The sequence below is a fragment of the Pygoscelis adeliae genome, unplaced genomic scaffold, assembly GCF_000699105.1.
Source record: "Pygoscelis adeliae isolate BGI_AS28 unplaced genomic scaffold, ASM69910v1 Scaffold94, whole genome shotgun sequence".
NCBI lineage: Eukaryota > Metazoa > Chordata > Aves > Sphenisciformes > Spheniscidae > Pygoscelis > Pygoscelis adeliae.
Genome location: NW_008824547.1, coordinates 1,174,893 through 1,194,432, shown reverse-complemented (window position 1 = coordinate 1,194,432; position 19,540 = coordinate 1,174,893). Strand labels below are relative to the sequence as shown.

Sequence of the window (19,540 nt, the reverse complement as noted above, 5' to 3'; positions counted from 1 at the left end):
CATGTTACTCAGAAGCTGTACTTTGTTTTTAGATCCTTATTTCAGCAGATGATGAGATGGAGGAATCGGATGCTGAAGAGGACCTGCGTAGACTGACCAACTTAAAGCCCATTAAGAAAAAGAAGCATCGTTTTGGTCTGCCTGTATGACACATTCCCTGACCTGTGTATTTGCAGGTTTCATGGCAAAAACTTCAGTCAATGGGTTTTAATGTTGCAATTGCATCTCCCTTTTCATACAAACTGACTTAAAAGCAAGGTCTACCAACAGAATGCAGATGGTTGGAAGACTTCCAGTTCAGTTGCACTACAGACACACTGACCAATTATGCAAGAATGTCTTTTCATCACGTGTGAAAAACAGTGTTGTTAAGGACTAGTCGCTAAGGGGATTCGTATCTGACGTTTCAGAGAAGATCATAGAAAACAGATACAGCAATCTTCCACTTACGGTTACTGATGATACAGTTTAAGCTGTTCTCAAAAAGGCATCAGAATCAACTAAGCTAAAGGAGTGTGTTCTATGACTAAAACTGGCTTTTGCGGCATAATTCCTAGAGCAGAATAGTTTATGGTTACAAACTGTAACTTAACGTTATTTTTTTAAGTACAAATGTTTACTTGCTACCAGGTACCTATGGAACTAATAGGTGGAACAAAGATTTTTTTCCAAGTCTCCTCGAATCTATTTGACTATTTTATATTTAAGTTATATTTTCATACAGTTGTATTTAAAGATTCTCTTTGTCAGAGAAAAGGGTGCAGTTCCCTTTTTTTTGTGCAGAACAGGTCAAAAGATTTGTGGTGAAAATCTTATTTATCCTTGTGTCCTGGTTTAAGACAAAGGGATTGCAAAGGGAAGAGCTCTCTGTCACTGCTGAAGTCACCAAATATCACTAAAAATGCAGTCCTAAGTGTGCTTTTGACCACGTAATTTGAAAATACCATTTTTAATAGGAGGTGGTGTTTGCATATTTGACAAACGTGCACTTTAGTGTATAACAAAAATCTGTTGTGATAGGTTATTTGTGAAATGAGTATCTATGGATGACTCTATTTCTGTTTCTGCAAGTCTCTTGTGCATACCTCTCAAATAACCCAAAAGAGATGGAACATTTCTTATACTTTTCCTTATATAGGGCCTGTGGTACGGGACTGTGGTCTGATGGAAGCAGTTGTGCTACAATATAGCAAATAATTCTGCCCCCTGTTTTTTGTTGGAAAACCAATCTTCTATGTAATGTGCTTTAAAAAAAAAAAAAAGATTTCTCCTGTTTAATTTCCATAAAGTCTGGTTATCCTTTAGTATTTAAAAAAACCCAAACAAACAAGAGGTATAATACAGTTGTTACTGCAGAATTTTTGTGATTTTTCAGTGTCTTGTCTTCTGATAATTGACAACGCGTGCTGATCTGAAACCTAGCAGGCATGTTTTCAGTGGCATCCTTTTGCTTTGCGTTTTTTCTAAATGATTGTTTCCGACAGCTTTCCTTGCTTAGTTAAACCTTGTGCAGGACAAGGCGATGTGTCAAAGAGGTGACAACAGACCTTAATTGCAAATCTGTTGTAGTATCTGGACATCAGAAATGTTCCAAGCCTTAAACCAAACAGTTTCACTGGAAAACTGCTCAGAACTTTTTAAGATTTTTTACATTTTTTTATAGATTTAGTAGGTCTTAATGTGATTTATTACCCAGACCACTTAAATGGGGTTCTTGGGCCTTAGTAAATACTGAACTGTGCGCTCCCGTACTTATTTTCACTATTCCAGCATTCCTTTTCACTGCTTGGCTGCCGAGGTGAACACAATGTTCTGAGACTTCAGGTACACCTCAGCGTGTCCAGCCAGCTAGAAGGGACATTTTACCAAACCTAATGTTTGCGAGTTTAGTTGAGCTGCTGACCTCTGTTACTGTGCACTGAAATGTAATAACTGCAATAAGTTTAAGTACTAGTGTTTCTTTTAGACTAAATCTAGAAACTAATGACAATGGAAGCTTAACTGAGTTATTCTGAAATGGGGGGTGTGGGGGGATGGGGAAATGTCCCTAATCAGTGTTGCCTCTGTTTTAGATTTTTTGGTTTTTTTCATTATTGTGTGACTTGCATCTTCTCTTGACTATTTACCACTGGGCGGGTGCCTATCTCCAAAAGCACAGTACTTCAAGGAATTCATTTTCATAAACAGAATAGTCTCATACAGCTCTCTTTTTTCCAAAGGGATTTAAGAGCTAGGACTGGCTCTTGTCGCAAATGTCAGCATTTATTTTTTTTAGCATAGGATTTGTTCTATTTCAGATAGTGAAATAAAGCTATTCAACATGTGCTACATACCACTGCACAGCCATCGCTGTCCTCGTCAACCACCAGAGATAACTGAGCAGCGCACACAAATTTAACTGTACGAGCTTTCATTTTATCTTCCTTCTCCCTCCTCTTCTCCAGTTACGTAAATTATCAAAATTATTTCTATTTCTAGTCTCATGTTTAGTCTGTGAAGTGTCAGTATAAAATTATGGCCTTAATCATGTAAAAATATTTGTTTTGAGCAGACCTCAAACTTACTGACCAAGTACAAAACAGTGTAAAGCACTATGGAGCAGTTTCTTGAAGGTGGTTATAGCAGAGGTATACGAATGCCTAATTTTTCATGTCTTAAGTGTTTAAATGTCACTTGGTTTGAGATTTTTGATATGCCTAGCAAGATGATGTAGTAAAGCACTATGAGCCAAAGAGACAGAAGTATTTTAAATACCACAGTAGTAACAGGAGGAACATATCTTCAGAGGGGAAAAAACAGCTCTAACTTTCTCTACTAAGATAAAAATTTTATTCACAACCTCAGCCACATAACAAAAACCGGGGTTTTTTTCTATTCTTTCTTTGTTATCATGTGAAAGAGATGGAAAATATAAAATTGGCAGTTTTCCTCTTTGTAAGATAAAAAATGGAATTCTTGCAGTAGGTACAAGTAGGACAGGTACTCTTGGTGAAGAGCTTGTATGTGTGAGAAGGAAGTATGTGCCTAGTGCTTCACTATGTCTTACTGTTTGTTGAAATGTATTGGCAGTACAGTCTGAAGTAAATTTTTCACAAAGAGTTGATTCAGTAATAATATTACAACATGACGATGTTTGCATTATCCTCAAATTGGCGCCCTAAATTTATTCCTGGTAAATGTACTTCAGGACAACTCATAGCAAAGGTTTAATTCAGGCTGTGCTTAAAAAAATGTGATTCTGTTTAATGAAAATAAGCTCTGTAGTATATGCCAAAGTAAGAGAAAGGGATTGTAACTTAGAAAAGAGACACAGAAGTATTGGTGGAGATCAAATTTACCACGGATGGTCAACCTAAATGTATTAACTGTTTCTAGTATCCGACCTGTGACACATCTGCATAAACTTCAAACGCTGGTGTTGTCTAATACATGGTTTTCAAGTTCTGGCTTTAATATGTTCAGGTCCCCTTGTCTTATTTTAAGTAGGTAAAAGCTGTATGTTAATGTTGCTAACTAAAATGTACTATAGCTTTTCTTCAGGGAAAACTCAGAAATTGAGTTGCAAATTAGAGCAATGCAAGGTGATCCCCTCCGGCAGGTGTCTGCTCCGATTCCAGCCGTGCCTGGGGGGGAGGCCTGGGCTCTCACGCTCTGCTGAGAGCTGAGCGTCACAAGGAATTTCTGCCACTGTGCTTGACTAACCCATGTTTGCAACTTTGCTGTGCTTTTTACAGGAGAAACCAGTAATGAAAGCGAATAAATTCAGCCACATCAAGTCAGAGTAGATCTACAGCATAGGCGTGCAAACTTTTTTAGGTAAAGTTTCCAGTTCAATTACTGAAAATGACTACTATGGTTTTACAAAGTAAAACTGCAGTATCTTTAAAAAAGGGACTCTTTTGTAGGTGTTTTTGTCTTGCGTGGGTATCCGTCTCAAACTGAATGTTGGGTTTGTTTGTAAGTAAATTCAGAGTATAGCCTATGTGAGCAAAACCAACAGCTGTATTCTGCTGCCCTCTGTTTGGACCATATTGTTTAATCAGTGGTGTTACCTTAAACTTTTAAGGGTATCTGATGTAATTACATTGTATAATGGTTTACAATAAAGTTTGACTTATTACAGATTTGTACACTTGTCTTATACTTGTTCTGTTTAAAAGTGTGCGTCTTTCAGTGTTTATAATGTGCCATTTTGGGAAGCAGGTTTTGCTACTGGAGTTTAACTTCAGAACTGCAGATCTAATTTTTTGCACTCATGTTGGTATTAATTTCAATATATTCATTTACCTTAATAGCAAGTTCCATTTCAGTTGGAGGGACCACTATTCTTAAGTAGCAAATTTTGTTTACGACTGTAAGAATCCTTGCAAGCTCCTCTCGGATCTGTTCCCTGAGGAGGGTTTTCACCTTCTGTGTGTGCCCGCATGGTGAATAATCATCTGTATTTTCATACTGAAAATAAAACCTTCAGTGTGCACCCTGAGAACTCCTGAGATTGCAGAACATTGACCTGAGGCCTTCTGGAGTGTAGGATGTAGTTAAAATGCTTTAATCACACAGCCAATTATCACAGCCTGCTTTCGACTTTTTAAGCAAAGCCAGACCTTTTGCTCGTTTGCAACGTGAATGTGTACACTTAGAAATTCCTGAGTTTACGCCAAATATCCTGTCCCTTGGCAGAGGCATGACCTAATTCAATAACTCGTTAACCTGTTTTATCTTCTGTTCCCCTTCTGATTTGTTTGCAGCGGGTAGTAGAAATGCAAGCCGAGGGAAGATGTCTGAGGGTCCTGTTGCGAAGTTTGCTTGTGCAGTGCCTTGTACCACAGAACTCGTGTAGTGGTACCTCCTCGGAGACAGAAAAGGGCCACGTGGGGATGTCTAGTTCCACGACCAAATATCTGGAGATGTCCCCTATCTCCAGAGAGCAACACGCTGGAGATGACCAATGTCTTCCTTGCTTACTCTAATCTCTGCTACTTCCCAAAACCATGCAAAAGGGGAAGGGGGAAGCAGTGCTGGTTCTTTTCTGTCTGATGAAGACGTCACTCCTATGTGCTATCTATGTGGTGCAGAGTTGTCTCTTAAGCTCCAGGGAAGCAGCGTCTTTGATTACCAAAGTGTCTGCAGCAAGCGCTTGGACTTCCCTTACTATACCCAACAAAATGAGTGTAGCCTAGCTTGATTTTTTTTTTCTGTTTTGTTGGGCAGGCAGATGCCATTTTAACTCTCCAGATGCCCTGGAGGTTTGGCAAGGTATCTACCATCAATTTTCCAGAATGCTGGAGGAATGAGGAGGGCCATGTAGGACAAGAGCTGGCTCACTGTGAAGCTGTAACGTGACCATGTGCAGGTGATGGATTTTTTTTTTTTTAGGCTGCAAATGGCAAGAGGTCGATACCTTTATGCCAGAATAGAGCAGAAATCCTGTTCTTGGTGAGCTGCTGTTGCTATCACTCCTTCCTATCTTGGTGGGAGCAGTTTAGTGTGTTCTGCTGGGCTGGACCTGCACAGTATTGATCTACTACTACCTCTGCAACTCCTCTATAATGTTTGCCCATTACTTTCATTACTTCCCACCTACTACACACAAGCAGCCCCATACCCACTGCATCCTTAAAGGGAATTCAGAGAATAATCTTCAACCTGTCAAGCCTGTCAGTCCACTGAGGGATGTTAGCAGTTTCCTGCAGAAGTCAAATCTTCTGTAAGATCTGCGTCTCCTGGAGATCACAGTGGCCAGACATGTGTACATGCACTAAATTCTCCATGGTCATCGCCATATTTTAGCTGCAACTGCTCCTCAGCAAAAGAGTTTTCCATACTTTATGTTGCAGTGAAAGATGAAACAGGGTTAACTTTTGTGTTTTTAATAGCCACTGTTAAATAAATGAGCCCATCTTGTTTCATTGTCATTCATGTCCCATTTAACAGATCTCAGGACCTCAACCAGGTGAACAGGAACGTTTCTACTCTGAAATGTAAGTAACTGGATTTAGGTTGGGTTTTTGTAAGGAAAAATTAGCCCATGATCTGTAAGAGGAAATGGTTGTGTGCGTTGTTCAGCCTTGGTTTAGGAAATGTATAACCAAAGAGAACAGAATTGTCCAGGCTATGGGGGATGTCTTAGAAACTTCAGGATATGCTACCTACCTCTGAAGTGCCTCATCTCCTACACCCGAATGGCATGCAAGCTGAAGCTGTTTTGATTTTGTTTGTATAAATTAAATTGCCATGAAAGCATAACTGTTGCTTTTGAGTGAGGAATATGTAGTACCAGTTAAATGAAGCCATTTTGAAAGCTGAAGGGAAAAAAATAGTTGTGTCAAATTCTAAATATTTGCTTTAAACATGCAGAATGTTATTTTCCTGTTGTAATAGATAGCGTCAGAATGGTGATGCTTATAGGGCTGTATAGAAACACCTTAGTAGAGAAGGAGAGGTGTTGCTTTGTACAATAGAAAAAAATTGCTGTTTTTCCTAAAGCTGATGTTTTTTCCTTCTGCTTTGATAACGTACTAAAAGGCAATGCTGTTCTGCAGAAACATTTCCTCTAGTTTACTAAGCCGTGAGTTTAAAATAGAAATTCAACATAAGGAATGGCTAAGTACGTAACATCCAAACTGCTTCTTAACCTACAAATAATTCCCCCAATAGTCACGTAAAGGAAGGCTCCTTCTCAGGCCTGGAAAGAGTTCAACTTAAAGGCAAAATGGGCACCCGGAGGCCTGGGGGATAGCTCACAACCGACAAATCCCGTAGTCCTGATCGTATGGCACTAGTGCTGTGGTATTGACGTAACGTTTCCATAATGAAAAATACCGATTTTATTTTGCCTCCTGTGCTTCTCTCTGTAGCCTAAACAAAACAGGCAGAGCTTGAGAAGAGGCCAGGACAGATTTCTATCGCTACAACAGTCGATGTTTCTAGTAAAAGATGTTTGGAGGTCTGCCACATCTGCCTTTCTCATATTAACATACCTGGCTGGAGTCTCGGTTCTTTGTGGGTGTTGAGTAGTCACAGAAGCTGATTTTTTTGCATGATGCAAAGAATTAATGTAAAAAAAATATAAAAATAGAAGGGAAACAACCCCCCCACCCAACCCCCTCCTGGTAATAAAAGTTAGAATTCATGCATAGAGGTTTTTTTTTCCTATTTAATTAAGAAATTGTTTAGAGAACAAATCTTAAGTTCTGGAAAAGGTTTTACTACTGTCAGCAGGTACAGTGGGGAACACTGAATTTATTCATGTCTGAGTAAGCTATTCCTATACAGATGACAGGCGAAATGATTAAAATGACTAATGCCGCTGTAAGTGGAAAGTGATTTTACTCTCTCAGTTGCGTAAGAGTGAGCTCAACAATAGAACTGTAAGGGTAAAACCATATCCTATTTTAACTCTCCACAACACACAAAATACTCTTCTGTTAAAGGTCCCTGTGCAAAAGATTTAGGGCACAATGTTATGCTTCGGATGTTAAGTTTATATAATCTTTAGAGAATGTGTGTTTTGTTACAGTGGGAAAGACACACACACACAGTTTGGTTCCCGTGCCCCCCCCCAAGAGAATTCAGAGTCAATTTTGTGTCTGTAACAAAGTTTTGCCTTTTAAAGTTATAAATAGAGCCCCGGTGGACTCCCTGCTAAGTCGTTTCGTAGGGGATCGGGCTTCCCCACGGTCCCGCTGCCACAGCTGTCTGCTCTCGTCAGTCCCCAACTCCATCCGTCCCCAGGCAGAGGGCGCGGTGAATACCGCAAAGCCTAGCCATCGCTAAGAATAAACCTTTCAACAACAGCAGCCCCTGTCAACCTGAATCATCCGGCGTTCTGGTTTGGGAAAATGACCCAGCCAATGACTTCATGTTAGATGCTCTATAAAAGCCGAGGAAAAAAACAGGCGTTCACAGAGCTCACAGGCTGGATGTAAACAAAGCTGAGAAGGGGTTACGGTCGAGCGAGCACCGCAGTTATGTCACAGGTACGGGGAGATCTGTACGAGGCCGGCTCTCCTTAGAGCAGCGTGCCCGACAGATGTGTTACTGTTCTAAACGGGTTGCTTGGAATAGCTTATTAGCAAGTTCCTCTCGTTAACCAGTGAATTCTGCTTTTCTGCTTGATGTGACCTGTTTGGTTTGATTATGTTGAAGTATTTAAACGCTCGGTTTATATATTTTACCAAGTAAGTTGTTAGGAGGGATTATTTGATGAAGAAGGAAAGCAGCTGCCCTCTACTTGGTTAATTTAGTTTTTAAATTTTCTGTTTTACGATAAATATTTCTGTAGGAAGGGAAAAAACACTTCCACTGCTCTGGTTTGGGATGTTTTACAGAAGGAGTGATTTCTGCTTTTCCAACATACTTCCTCGGACAATGATTTTAAACTTTGGCAGTGGTTTTGAAAGGACGTGGCTGTACTGAAGTGTGCTGCTGTGTGTAAAGCTTAATGTATTAACATGCAGGAAAAGAGAGAGCATGACTGAAAATTATAACTTAGGATACGATACTTGAGACTGAAGTTTTGTATTACACACCTTTATGTTCATTTTGTAACTAATGGTTTGTCTTTACTGTGTTCCCCAATAATCAGTGTTTCAAGGCAATCTTAAAATTAGCTCAGAAATGTTGTTTTTCACATAAGTGTTTTGTTTTCAACACAAGCGACATGTGCCTGGCAGAGTTCTCCCAGTGAGAGTTTTACACGGTGGGTGGGATGGAGATTAAGAACATAGGGAGGGTAGAAGAACACAATCCTTTGACCACATAGAGTGACTCGGTTTGGCTTATTTTCTTCACTCCAAAAAAAAAAAAAAAAAAGACTTAAAAAAAACAGTCATATGTCTTGTAAACCAACACGGTTTGACTTGTGACAGGAGATAAAGCACAGGCTGCGCTGCTGTGCCAGCTGGCTCCTGGCAAACCCTGCTTACAAATGCACTTGCGTCGGGAGCAATTAACAGTGTGCGGCCGTGATACTGGCAGCTACTGGTGCTGGCAGGTCCAGGCTCACCTCTGTGGCTCATAGTAAACTTTCTGTGCAGCATTTTTGCTTTTTAGCTGGAGGGCAGCTGATCCACAGCAGCTGTCCTGCTGGAAAATCCACCTGTAATCAAAGCAGGAGAGGTTTTATTTTAAAATAAGTGGGTGAAATTCAACAGGTCTGCTCAGCCTGGCTGTGTCTCGGTGCATCTCAAGTGCCTCCTTTCCTTACCCCACCCCCAAGAAGTCCCTTAGTCCCGGTGGAAAGAAGCCTCCCAGTTATTGTCTCTTGCCGTTAATGGGTGAAGGACCTTAGCAGGTTTTGTATTCCTGTTAACAAAACAAGGGTTTTTTTCCCTTTCTGTGTTGGAGCCAACACAGGTCTGTATTGGTTGCCTGTGGACCATGCCGTGGGCACGGGGGACTGTTCCCATAACACGCCAATTTTCATTACAGATGGACAAATGAAACCCTGGCTGTAGGATTGTTTGATTACCCAGCTAACCGAACAAAAGCTGTTGTGAATTTTGAAGGGTTTGCTACCACCCTTTCTTGTTGCCTGCTTTGGCTACTTGTAGACTGTTTTCCCCAGAGATCTTGTGAATGTTTTGTTTCCCACAACACATGCGAATAGGATTGACAGCGAGCTATTCTGAGTGTTCCTAGGAATTTACTGCCAGCAGGAAACATGCCGAAGGCTCCAGTGCAGCCAGCCCGCCCCTGCCCAGAGCCAGGCATGCACACGCTGTCTCTGCAAGCTCCCTGGGACTCGCTGCTCTGGCCATTCGCAGGCCTTGAGGGATTTGTTTCCCTCCAGAACTGTTTTTAGCTGTACAGGCAGTGGCCTACAAGTGTACAAGTGGGCCCCACTGCTGCCAAAACCCAAATATTGGAAGCCCAAAGTATTGTAGCGATGGTCAGAGAAGTTTCTCATTGCTGGTTCAGCATGCAAATCTGTTAAAGTTGGAGTGTGGGGGTCTTTTATTCTTTTTAATCGCATCTCCTGTGCCCCTGCACCCTGCCACGGGGTCTGCCTCGTGGGACCTTGGTAGTCAGTCCTTGAAATAGTAAACTGAAGAGGGAATGTTAATGGTGCTGACTGCTGCTGATTGATGTTGTGTCTGACTTTGAAGTGCTGATTTAAAGGTAGGGATAGGCTGATACGATCCCATGTAATTCTGATTTTCTTCTAGCAAGATAAACTGTAAACAGATTAGTACTTGGACGTTCCAGTGCGCCACTTGATGATGCATCTGTATCTATATTAGCTTTCCTTCTCCTTCTTTGGGTTCTGAGTCCAGTGTTTCAGGTGTGTTCAGTACACACACGTAGACAATCCTGTTGAGTGCTCAGATACTTTTGTCCCCTAAATTTAAGATCAATAACTATGGATCAAGTGTTAAGTTTATTCCAACTAAATCGAGCCAGATTTCAGAGTCTCTCTGACCGATTTCCTAAGGAAGCAGTGAGTAGATTGAAGCACAAGCACAATTTAGCAATGAAGTTTTTTTTCCTTCCCTAACATCAGACAGATTCTTGAATTACCAGTCTCTACTTGCAGAAAGGGTCAGGCAGGGCTGGACAGAGAACATTTAAAAGTAAATTTAAAAAAATAAATAAATAAAAATTAAGCAATCCACTGTCTCTTTCAAAGGCTGTACAATCAGAAGACAATTTCAGAACAGAACAGTAATAGTGGCAACAGATTTTGGGAAGGGCAGTGAAATCATGGTTGTGCAAATATCTGGAGTAGCTGAGTGTGCAGTCTCAGAATTGAAATAGGTGGAATATTGTAGTAGCAACCTCTGTATGTTAAGGCAGCTTCGTTCCCTGTGCTTCTAAACATGAAATACTGATGCATGGGTAATACATCTGTTTCTTAGCCAGCCCCTGTGAAAAAGAAGCGTCCCCCAGTGAAAGAAGAAGACCTCAAAGGAGCCAGAGGAAACCTTTCCAAAAACCAGGAAATTAAATCCAAAACCTACCAAGTGATGAAGCAGTGTGGTAAGTCTCCTTGATGGAAACGACTAAGCAGTCTTCCAAAGTAAAACATCGACTTAATTGCTCTTTTTGAGTGAAAGGGTGCACCTCTGAAACAGCAGCCAGCGGTGTGCTCGCCCACCCTGGCCTGGCTGTGCAGGGACTTCGCATCCATCATCTTGATGGCACCAGGAGGTGCTAACAGGGCTCTGCTTGGAGCGGTTGTTCTCCCTGTCTGGACAAAGCGGGAGGGAGAGCCCTGACTTTGCCTTCTGAACCAGGGTTCAAACCAAGCCCTGGGCCCATAGTCAATGTCAATGACTGCCCAAGTTGAAGGTTGGAGGCTCGGTCATAGATTAGGGGATTTCTGGCCTCCCAACTGGATGAATTTGATGTGTTTGAGATGAAGTAGAAACTGGGCAGAAGGTAAGCAAGAAGAGAGTTGCTGCTTGCACTGAACACCCCTGGTGCTCTGGTTTTGTGCTGCTTTTCCACCACCAGTGGGAGAGTATAGGAAAAAATGATGAATTTTAACCCCTTTTCAGCATAACAGCCTGGACCTCACTAGTTTCCAAGTTTCTAAAGCACCTGCAGGGACTTGGGGCCAGGCAATGGCAGTGACCACCTACAGCTGCTGTCAGCTGCCCTGTGCTTGGGATGGGAGCGCTGTGCTTTAAGGTTTGGGAAGTTGATGGGCGGATGAAATGTTTATCAAATAAATGTGTCTATATGTATTTCAGCAGCGCTAGTTTTACTCCCCGAATTTGGTGTGCTACTTCACTTATTGCCTCTTCTGGTTTTCTTTTCCAAGAACAAATGGGCTCTGCAGCACCTTCCATATTCAGCCGGGATCGGACAGGGGGTGAAACGGTCTTTGAGAAACCGAAAGAAGAGCCGGCCAAGAGCGTCTTTGGCTGACGGCGGAGCTGGGTGTGTCTTACCCAGATGATTGTCGTAATGTCTTCCCAAATCTCTGCCCCTTACACTAGCGTCACTGTAGACCTAAGTAGCTAATTTCTACTGTAAGTCATTAAGTACAGAATAGACTCATGTCAAAGGGTATAACTTCCATGTTGATTTTTATTATGTGCTTGCTTTCTATATGTTGAATGGTGTTTGCTATAACGGTTTAATAAAAAAAGGTTGTTGGACACAGCTTGGCACACCGTGGTGACTAATTTCAGTTTAGGCTTAGATTAATTCTGTGGACACTTCAGCGTTACAAGCTGTGATCTAGTCTGTCAAACGCAAAGAATAAACATCCACATGACACAGTTTTAGCATCAGTGCAATTTCTTCACGCTGTGCCCTCGCCAGGAGGGAGCTGAGGAGGAGCTGGTCAAAGGGGCGTCACAGAAACCTGGAGACTTCACCCAAATCTGTGCTGACTGCAGCGGTGCCGCAGCGAGGCCCCTCAGGGCTGGTGTGTGCCACGGGTGGCGGCCCCCCCTCATGGCCTTTCCCTCATATGTCCCCCCACAACTCCCTCACAGCCCCCAGGGTTGTGCCATAATGCCATAATGTGAGGCATTATGGTTTCCCCACGAGCGGCTCTGCCGGGAGGCAAGATGCCGAGCTGTCGGTGTGCCCCCGCGCCGAGGGAGGGCTTCCAGCCTGTTCCCCAGTGGCTTTTTCCTCATGTCCCGTTGGATCAAGTGAGAAGTGGGGTGACAGGCCAGCAGCACAGGTGCCATGTCCCGCCTGACTGAGGAGCCGAACGACCTGCTGAGCGTCTCTGTGCAACAGCAAACCCACTCTGAGTGGAGGCTGGTTTGTTGCAACTCTGTTTGCATCTTGATTTGCTGCATTAAACATCAAACCTGTTTTCCCCCAAGGCATAAACTGGAGTATTTCCCCTCAGTTGGATCTTTGCGCTGAAACACAGCTAATCCTCTGCTTTGTTGGCACCTGCCATGCTTTTCACAGACCCCGAGTCCCTGGCAGCATGTCCGGGGACGGAAAGGTAGGTGCCACCTTTATTTAAAGAATTACTTTAATTTTGCATAGGCTAGACCTGATTAAGAGGTGAAAGTGGTATCGAAGGTCTCTGTGCACTGTGAAGGATATCATCTTTGTCTTTTGTGTCCCGAACACTTAATGGATAAAACGTGCCGACATCCATGATGCTCCCAGAGAGGCTGCGGAGCGGGGCGTGTGTAAGACAGCAGCAAATCCTTTGAGTTTAAGGGGGAGGTTTCCTTAAAAAAGTAAAGATATCGCTGGTGTGTGGCCCTGCCCCATTTTTTTCACTTTCGGAGACTGTTATTTGCAGCCAAGACACTGTCTCCTCTCTCTGCCGGACGCCGTTTCTCCATGGGGCCCGGGCTCCTCACAGGTAACTCTGCGCAGACTTTTCCTCTGAGAAGGACTCCTTCCAGAGCTTCGAAGGTAAGAACAAAACACAGTGGAAAAAAGTTCCCACCCTGGTAACACTGGAGCCGTCCCTGCAACAGGTTTAACAAACCCCCCTTAATGTGTGATGAGAAGTTGGCAGGAGGTTGTTTATTAATTAGAAAAATGGAGAGGGACACGTGGGGCAAAATGGTGTTACTGCTTTCTTTTGTACGGTGCAAGTGACTGAATATCGTGAATTTGCTAGCCTGGGTAGCAGGAGAGGGGGGTGCTGTATTTCAGACCCGGCTTCGGGTATGCTGGTGCTGATTTAGCAAAGCACCAAAACCTCTGTGTCCCACAGACTTGCAGCACGGATGCGGCAGGGAAACTAAGTTATCTACCAGAAACTTGGGATTTTGCTAACAGCTTTATTTCCAGGCTGTCCTCGGGTTCAATTATTTGTGATGCTTCCCAGTGTGACAGTAAGTGCTCAACACCAGGGATCTTTTTTTCCTTTTCTCTCTTTTAAGATGGACCTCGTCTAAAAAAATACCCATTGGAGGTAAAAGTGTATCCCTGGGACAAAGTCGCTCCCCATTTGTGACAGCAAGGTCTCTGCTCTCCTGTATGAATTGCAGGAATCCTCCCCTGTCCCCAGCCTTGCTGCTGTGCTGGAGAAGTTACCGCCGGCTGCTGCAGGACAGGAGAAACTTGTAGGCGAGAGGAACAAATGTAAAGCTGCCTGGAGAATTTTTTGTCATCTTTTTCTTCATCCTTGTGAATCTAATAAGTCCATGCGTGGAAAATGTGTTTTCTTCCTTTTTTCCCTCATTTTCATAATGAGAACTAGTGACAGAGAAGTGTCTGAACAAAGCCCCGGGGTTTGAGGTTTTTAGGTCATTTTGCACTCAAAAGTGTCTCCTGTTGTGATGGTGGATTTAGGCCCTTCCTCCAGGGTGATCTGAAGTCGTTTCACAGCACGTTCGTTCCTTGGAGTAAGAAGCACTGGGTGCTGCCGGACCAGTGCCCAGTGCACCAGCAGCAACGGGCGCTGGACACCAGCGGGGACGGCTGGCGGCGGCTTGTACAGAAGCAGGGCAAGGTGCTCGAGCCTGGGGACGAGCCTGAGCACGAGATCTTCCTGTAGCTGCTCCAGCGAGCCACAAAGGGATGCGGGAGGGATTCCACAGCTTCCCTGGGTGCTGGCCGGCTCCGTGCACCCGGGAGCAGGGCAGAGCCGGCCATGCAGCCTAAATCTGTGCAGTTAAAGCAGCTCTTTAACGTCCGTGTGATTTTTACATGTGGGTATTAGAAAACCGGTGACAGATCCGCTTAATTAGAGCTAAAGCTTTGGCTTTTGGGGATCTTAGGCCACCAAGTGGTATAATCCTGTGTATTTTGAGGATTAAAGCATTACACGAGTTGTAGAAGTTAATAAAATGTATAGCAGTTTTAATTTTTCTCTGTTAAAATATACGTGTTTACATGTCCTGCTATAAACAATACAGTATTTGCAAGTAGCATAAAGAGTCTGTCTCGAAGAAGTGAAGTTTATTTTTTAAAAAAGTTACTTAAAGCACAAGCCTTGTAAGACCAGGCTGTGCTCAACAGACTCTTTATGGTGAACTTGTAAATGTCTGTCAAAGTAATAAATTACTGAGCCCTGCATTAGCGTCTCCTCGCAAATCCAAGGCCACTGGAGGCGTGTTCTCCACCTGGACGCTTTGCCTTTAAAATAGCAATGAAGCACACACAGATGCATGTATTTCCACAGGATCTTTGTGTTAATTTAGGACAATTAATGGCATCACCTACCATGGAGTTATAAGGGGAAAAACGCTGTCAAAAAGCAACACAAAAAAGCGTGTGTGTGTGTGGACAGACTGGAGGTTTAGTTGAGAAAGGGCTGTCTGCTACCCTGGAGCTGCCCGCGCAGGGCGACGGGCAGGGAGATCATGGTGGGAGGGCGGGATTCAGCCTTCATCTGCTCAGGGCTGAGGGAAGAGGGCGTCTGTCTGGATTGCGTCTCTCCACAGCGCTGGCTGGTTGCACGTTAACTGTATATGTGTGTTCGTATAAATACGTGCAGGAACCGGGGGCTGATCCAGCAGCTGCATATGCCTAAGAGATCCTCTGAACTACAGCCCCGGGGGACGTTATTTTTCCTGGCCTGTTTCTATTGTCAAGATTTCAAACATTTTATTTCCTGGCACGGGGAATGAATGAACAAATGAAGCCTGCTGAAAGCTTTCCAATAAAACAAGCAAGCCCTGGACATGTGGCGTAGGAATGGCTCGTGACAGTTTGCTCCCTGAACCCCATTTCTCACCTTGATTTCCCCACCTGTAGAGCTGAGGAGATGAACTTTTGAAATGGGTTCTGCCCATGGTGTGTTTACTCCACTGCCTAAAAAACCAAATTATTTCCCCACAATGTGTTTAAAATGCTTTGTAGAAGAGGCAAACATTGCAGCTACTCGGATGGAGAAATATCTTTTAAATAGTCAGGCGAGCTGTCTTGCGCTAGGAGACTACCTAAACACCACATGAGTGAGCATGTATTTGAGGAATTATGTTAGCATAACACTGTCTATAATTATTTGTGTATAAAATTGGACTTTTAAGATAACTTATTTTTTCCAGGGCTACAGGCCAACCCTTGACCAATAAAAACTTCACAGGAACTGGTCGAAGACCCCGTTGGATGAAGATTTTATTATAAAATAGGAGGTGAAAAGAGTCATCCCGCTCAGTTTCCAGATAAATGCAGGCGCAGAGCTCTCCCAGCACTAATCTTTTGTGCAAACAGCCCCGCTGACTGCACACGTTAAAGGCAACTTTGCAGAATCCCCAGCTGGATACATCACAGCTGTGTTAGGGCCGGACAGGGCCAGATGTGCTCCCGTGCACGGCTGTTGTTGCGCTCGGTTTTGGGTGGTTTGTCTTCTTTGTACACTTACATACGTGTACGTACAGGCACTGACTCAGCGCCTCTCTCCCTAGGGAGTCCAGGCAAGGTCTGATTACTTTGTTTTTACTCTTTAGCTGAAGACGAGCCACAACTGACTTTGCTATTTGACAAACAAGGATTATGGCTTGTCAGAGGAAGCAAAAAGGGATGTTTCAAGAGGGCCACTCCGTACCTCTCATGGTCCAGTTGGGCAGGGAGGCACAAACTTTGAAGAAGTCACCAGCTGTAAAATCTCACGTGAATGTTGCATGTCTTGGCAATCTTCAAATCTATGAAGTGCTTGAGATAACGTTAAGGATGTGCCTTTCCAAATAACTGCTGTTGGATATGGTAGAGATTCACGCATCCACAAATGCAGCTTGTTGCACAGACCAGTTCATCTGCCTGTGGGATTTCACGTGCAACAGCGAGATCTAAGTTTAAAAAGAAAACATGAGGATTTCTTAATCTTATGCGTTATGAAACATTAAAATTCTAATGTTTAACAGCAAAGATCCGTTGGAAGAATAAACGTTAACCAAGTCCAAGTTTTACCTGTGTTTAACATGTAAATATTAAGTTTCTGGGTCTCTTCAAAGTCTACATAATATCCCCAAGTACAAGTTACTCATTAACTGATTAAGATAAACCGAGTTTTCATTTGAAAATCTGGTATTTCCAAAATGGAAGAGAGAATGTTGCTCACATTGATGGTCTTTTCCTCACTCGTAGTTTTAGCAGAAACTATTGCTCAAAAGGTATTTGCTCTATTTTTTTTTGTTAACAATATCTTGTTTGCTCATTTGGTGATCCGGTGGTATGGCGGTAGCTGGCCAGGTAATGCAGGTAACTCCTCTGGTAACCACCACCTGTGGAGCCTCGGGTGTATTGTGTCATGATTTCAGAGCTTTGGGTCCTTTTAAGGCCTTTTTGGTTGTTTGTTTGGGCTGTTATAGCATAAATGTGGGAGGAGAGCATTTACAGATGTGTCTGACCATGCTCTTCCCCAGGGATGTAAAATATCGAATTTGAGGGATCAGTGGGTCTCCCTCAGCCACCGGATCAGGTTTGGATCAGTGCTGTAACACAGTGCTGTTACAGCAGGACCAAACGAAGACCGTTGCAGTGCCGGGAGGTTTCTGACAGGTGTTTAACAACTTATATGGAACAGAAAAGAGGGGAGCAGACAGTTATTTGTACCGTCTGGAGGAGCAAACTGTGTTTTGTATCCTGTATCACCTCAGGGTGCATGCAACTGGCCTTATTTTAAAAATATCAATATTGGAGAAACGGAGGAAGCCTTATGTTGGAAGGCTTTTATTTCCATCGTGCCTATTCAGAAAAGCGTGAAATGCAACCAAAATGCAGGCGGGTTTCTGGGAGGCAGGGACAGGCCTTGTGGCTGCTGCAGGGGCGGCCGAGGGCTCTGCAAGAAGCCATGGATGTGGTGTATGGGCCCGCGGTGCCTTGTGGCCGCTCCCCACTGCTTTCGGGGCTGTTCCTCTCCTGCCCCCTTCACTAAGGGCACAGCGATGCCCCTTACCGCGCTGCACCCTGCTCCATGCTCGTTTGTGCTCATCAGCCTGAAATGCTGCTGGGGCTGGGCAAGTGCAGGGGATGCAGGTCCCCGTCCACTCATCCCCACAGCATCCCTTCGGCACGTAGTGGTGGGGTGGATTTTGCACAAGGTAAGTTTTGCACGGGGCAAGCCCCTCCTGTGCCAGAAGGATGCTCCATGGGCAGCGATGGCCACCACGTGCCTGTGCTGCCCCAATGAGCCACAACTCAGGGCTTGGGGCTTCTCAGTCATGGCAAAACCTCCCCTCTGAACATGCCGTGGGCAGGTTTGAGCATGGCAGGGCAGCAAACGTGAGCAGAGGTGCTCAGGGATATTTGGAAAGGCTTTGGAAAGAGACACTCCGGGGAGAGAGCACCCCAGCCTGGGCAGGGAGGGCTCCAGCTGGGGGTGGGCAGCAGGGAGGCGTGGGCAGGGAGAGGCACCCAGTCTGCCAGGATCAGGGAATTGTTCTCTCGATGAATATTTTTGGGTTTTATCCCACTGTCCTAGATTGTCAGTAGGCATCAGGAGATGGAGCACGCTCTGGCAACGTATAATGAAAAAAGAAAACAAAGCCGTGGTCGCAGCTCTGTATTGAACGGCCATGTTTAGCTTGGTTAAACTTTTAAATTTTGGCCAGTGCCCTAACTAAGAAGAGGCCAGTGGATGCTATTAATTGGTGAGCAAAGTAGTTATTTTGATAATTCATCTCCTGTAAAGATCAATTAGCCATGCAAAAGATTTGTGAGGCTGGAAAAGTAAAAATAGAAGTGCGATGATCTGCTTTGATGCTGAGCTTTTTTTATTTTAATAAACTATTGGACTATTGTAAGGCTGGTGATGTCCAGATCAACCCTTCTTAGTGTCACTGCTGAAACGCAGGTAGGGCCTTTAAAACAGACATCCCAAATGCAAAAGGGAGGGTGTTTACAGAGGCAGGTGCTCCAGGCAATTCCCAGTCCGGCCACCCTGTGGGGTGTTCCCGGGCAGCGCCAGGACGGTGCCTTCCTCCCTCGAGCGCTGGGGGCCCTGGAAGCACCAGGCGAGGAGAAACACAAGCGCCCAAAGGGCATCACTGCGTGTGCAACCAGCAAGGGGTTGGAAGCCCACAGGGGGTTTCAAACCTGCTAAACATCCTATGTGACACAAGGCACCGAACTGAAAAACATGCAGCAAAGCCAACACCCAGGAGAGCAAATAAATAGTCGCGCAAAAAGCTAGCAGGTCTCTTTCCATGGTCGAGCGCTTAAAGAGGCATCTTGATTTTTCTGAGGTTAATCTTAGGCGATGTATTGGGGTGACACAGCAGCTGCTTCAGAATAACCCGAGGAGAGAAGACCACAGGAAAAGGCTCAACAGAAGCCTTCTGTGGAATGACAACACGCAGATGTAGCTGCAGATTTTGCGTGGGGCTGTGGCCGTGGCTGCAGAGATGTGAATAAGGCACACGCAGGTGGTTGCTCTGTGCAGAGCGTGTGGTCACAAAGCCCTCCCTGATCCCATCCAGATCCTCTAACAGTTCGTTGCTCATAGAACCTTTCTGATAACATCACCCAGGTAAGGACTGCTCAAGAGCAAACACTGAGTGTTTCTGTTTCAGCCTGTTTATTTTTTTTCCAGCATGCTATTGAAATCTACAGCCTTCACGTGGACTGCAAGGTCACATCGCGATTTGCTCACACCATCATCACCAGCAAAATTCTCAACCGAGCTAATGAGTCCAGAGAGGCGACCTTTGAAGTG

The 19,540-nt window shown here is 44.1% G+C and overlaps 3 protein-coding genes across 3 annotated transcripts in view; all 3 read left to right on the top strand.

Moving 5' to 3' along the window:
- The window catches only part of TMEM110 (transmembrane protein 110), a 15,581-nt gene extending 14,907 nt beyond the window's left edge, over positions 1-674 (top strand). The window contains exon 7 of the mRNA XM_009321855.1: positions 33-674. Coding sequence (XP_009320130.1) covers positions 33-149 — 117 coding nt within the window. The 3' untranslated portion in view covers positions 150-674. The remainder of the gene's footprint in view (positions 1-32) is intronic.
- A 7,212-nt stretch (positions 675-7,886) lies between these two features.
- On the top strand, positions 7,887-12,230 carry MUSTN1 (musculoskeletal, embryonic nuclear protein 1). Its single transcript, XM_009321808.1, has 3 exons — positions 7,887-7,979; positions 10,860-10,980; positions 11,768-12,230. The coding sequence occupies exons 1-3, from the start codon at positions 7,971-7,973 to the stop codon at positions 11,872-11,874; spliced, it is 237 nt and encodes a 78-aa protein (XP_009320083.1). The 5' UTR covers positions 7,887-7,970; the 3' UTR covers positions 11,875-12,230.
- Positions 12,231-16,922: 4,692 nt separating this feature from the next.
- The window catches only part of ITIH4 (inter-alpha-trypsin inhibitor heavy chain family, member 4), a 20,413-nt gene continuing 17,795 nt past the window's right edge, over positions 16,923-19,540 (top strand). The window contains 2 exon segments of the mRNA XM_009321854.1: positions 16,923-16,997; positions 19,418-19,537. Of these exon segments, the coding sequence (XP_009320129.1) occupies positions 16,923-16,997; positions 19,418-19,537 (195 nt within the window).

Bases quoted from the DNA above. Each gene is read 5' to 3' on its own strand.
- MUSTN1 (XM_009321808.1), top strand. The intron at 10,981-11,767 runs GTAAGTCTCCTT...TTCTTTTCCAAG, and splicing joins CCAAGTGATGAAGCAGTGTG to AACAAATGGGCTCTGCAGCA.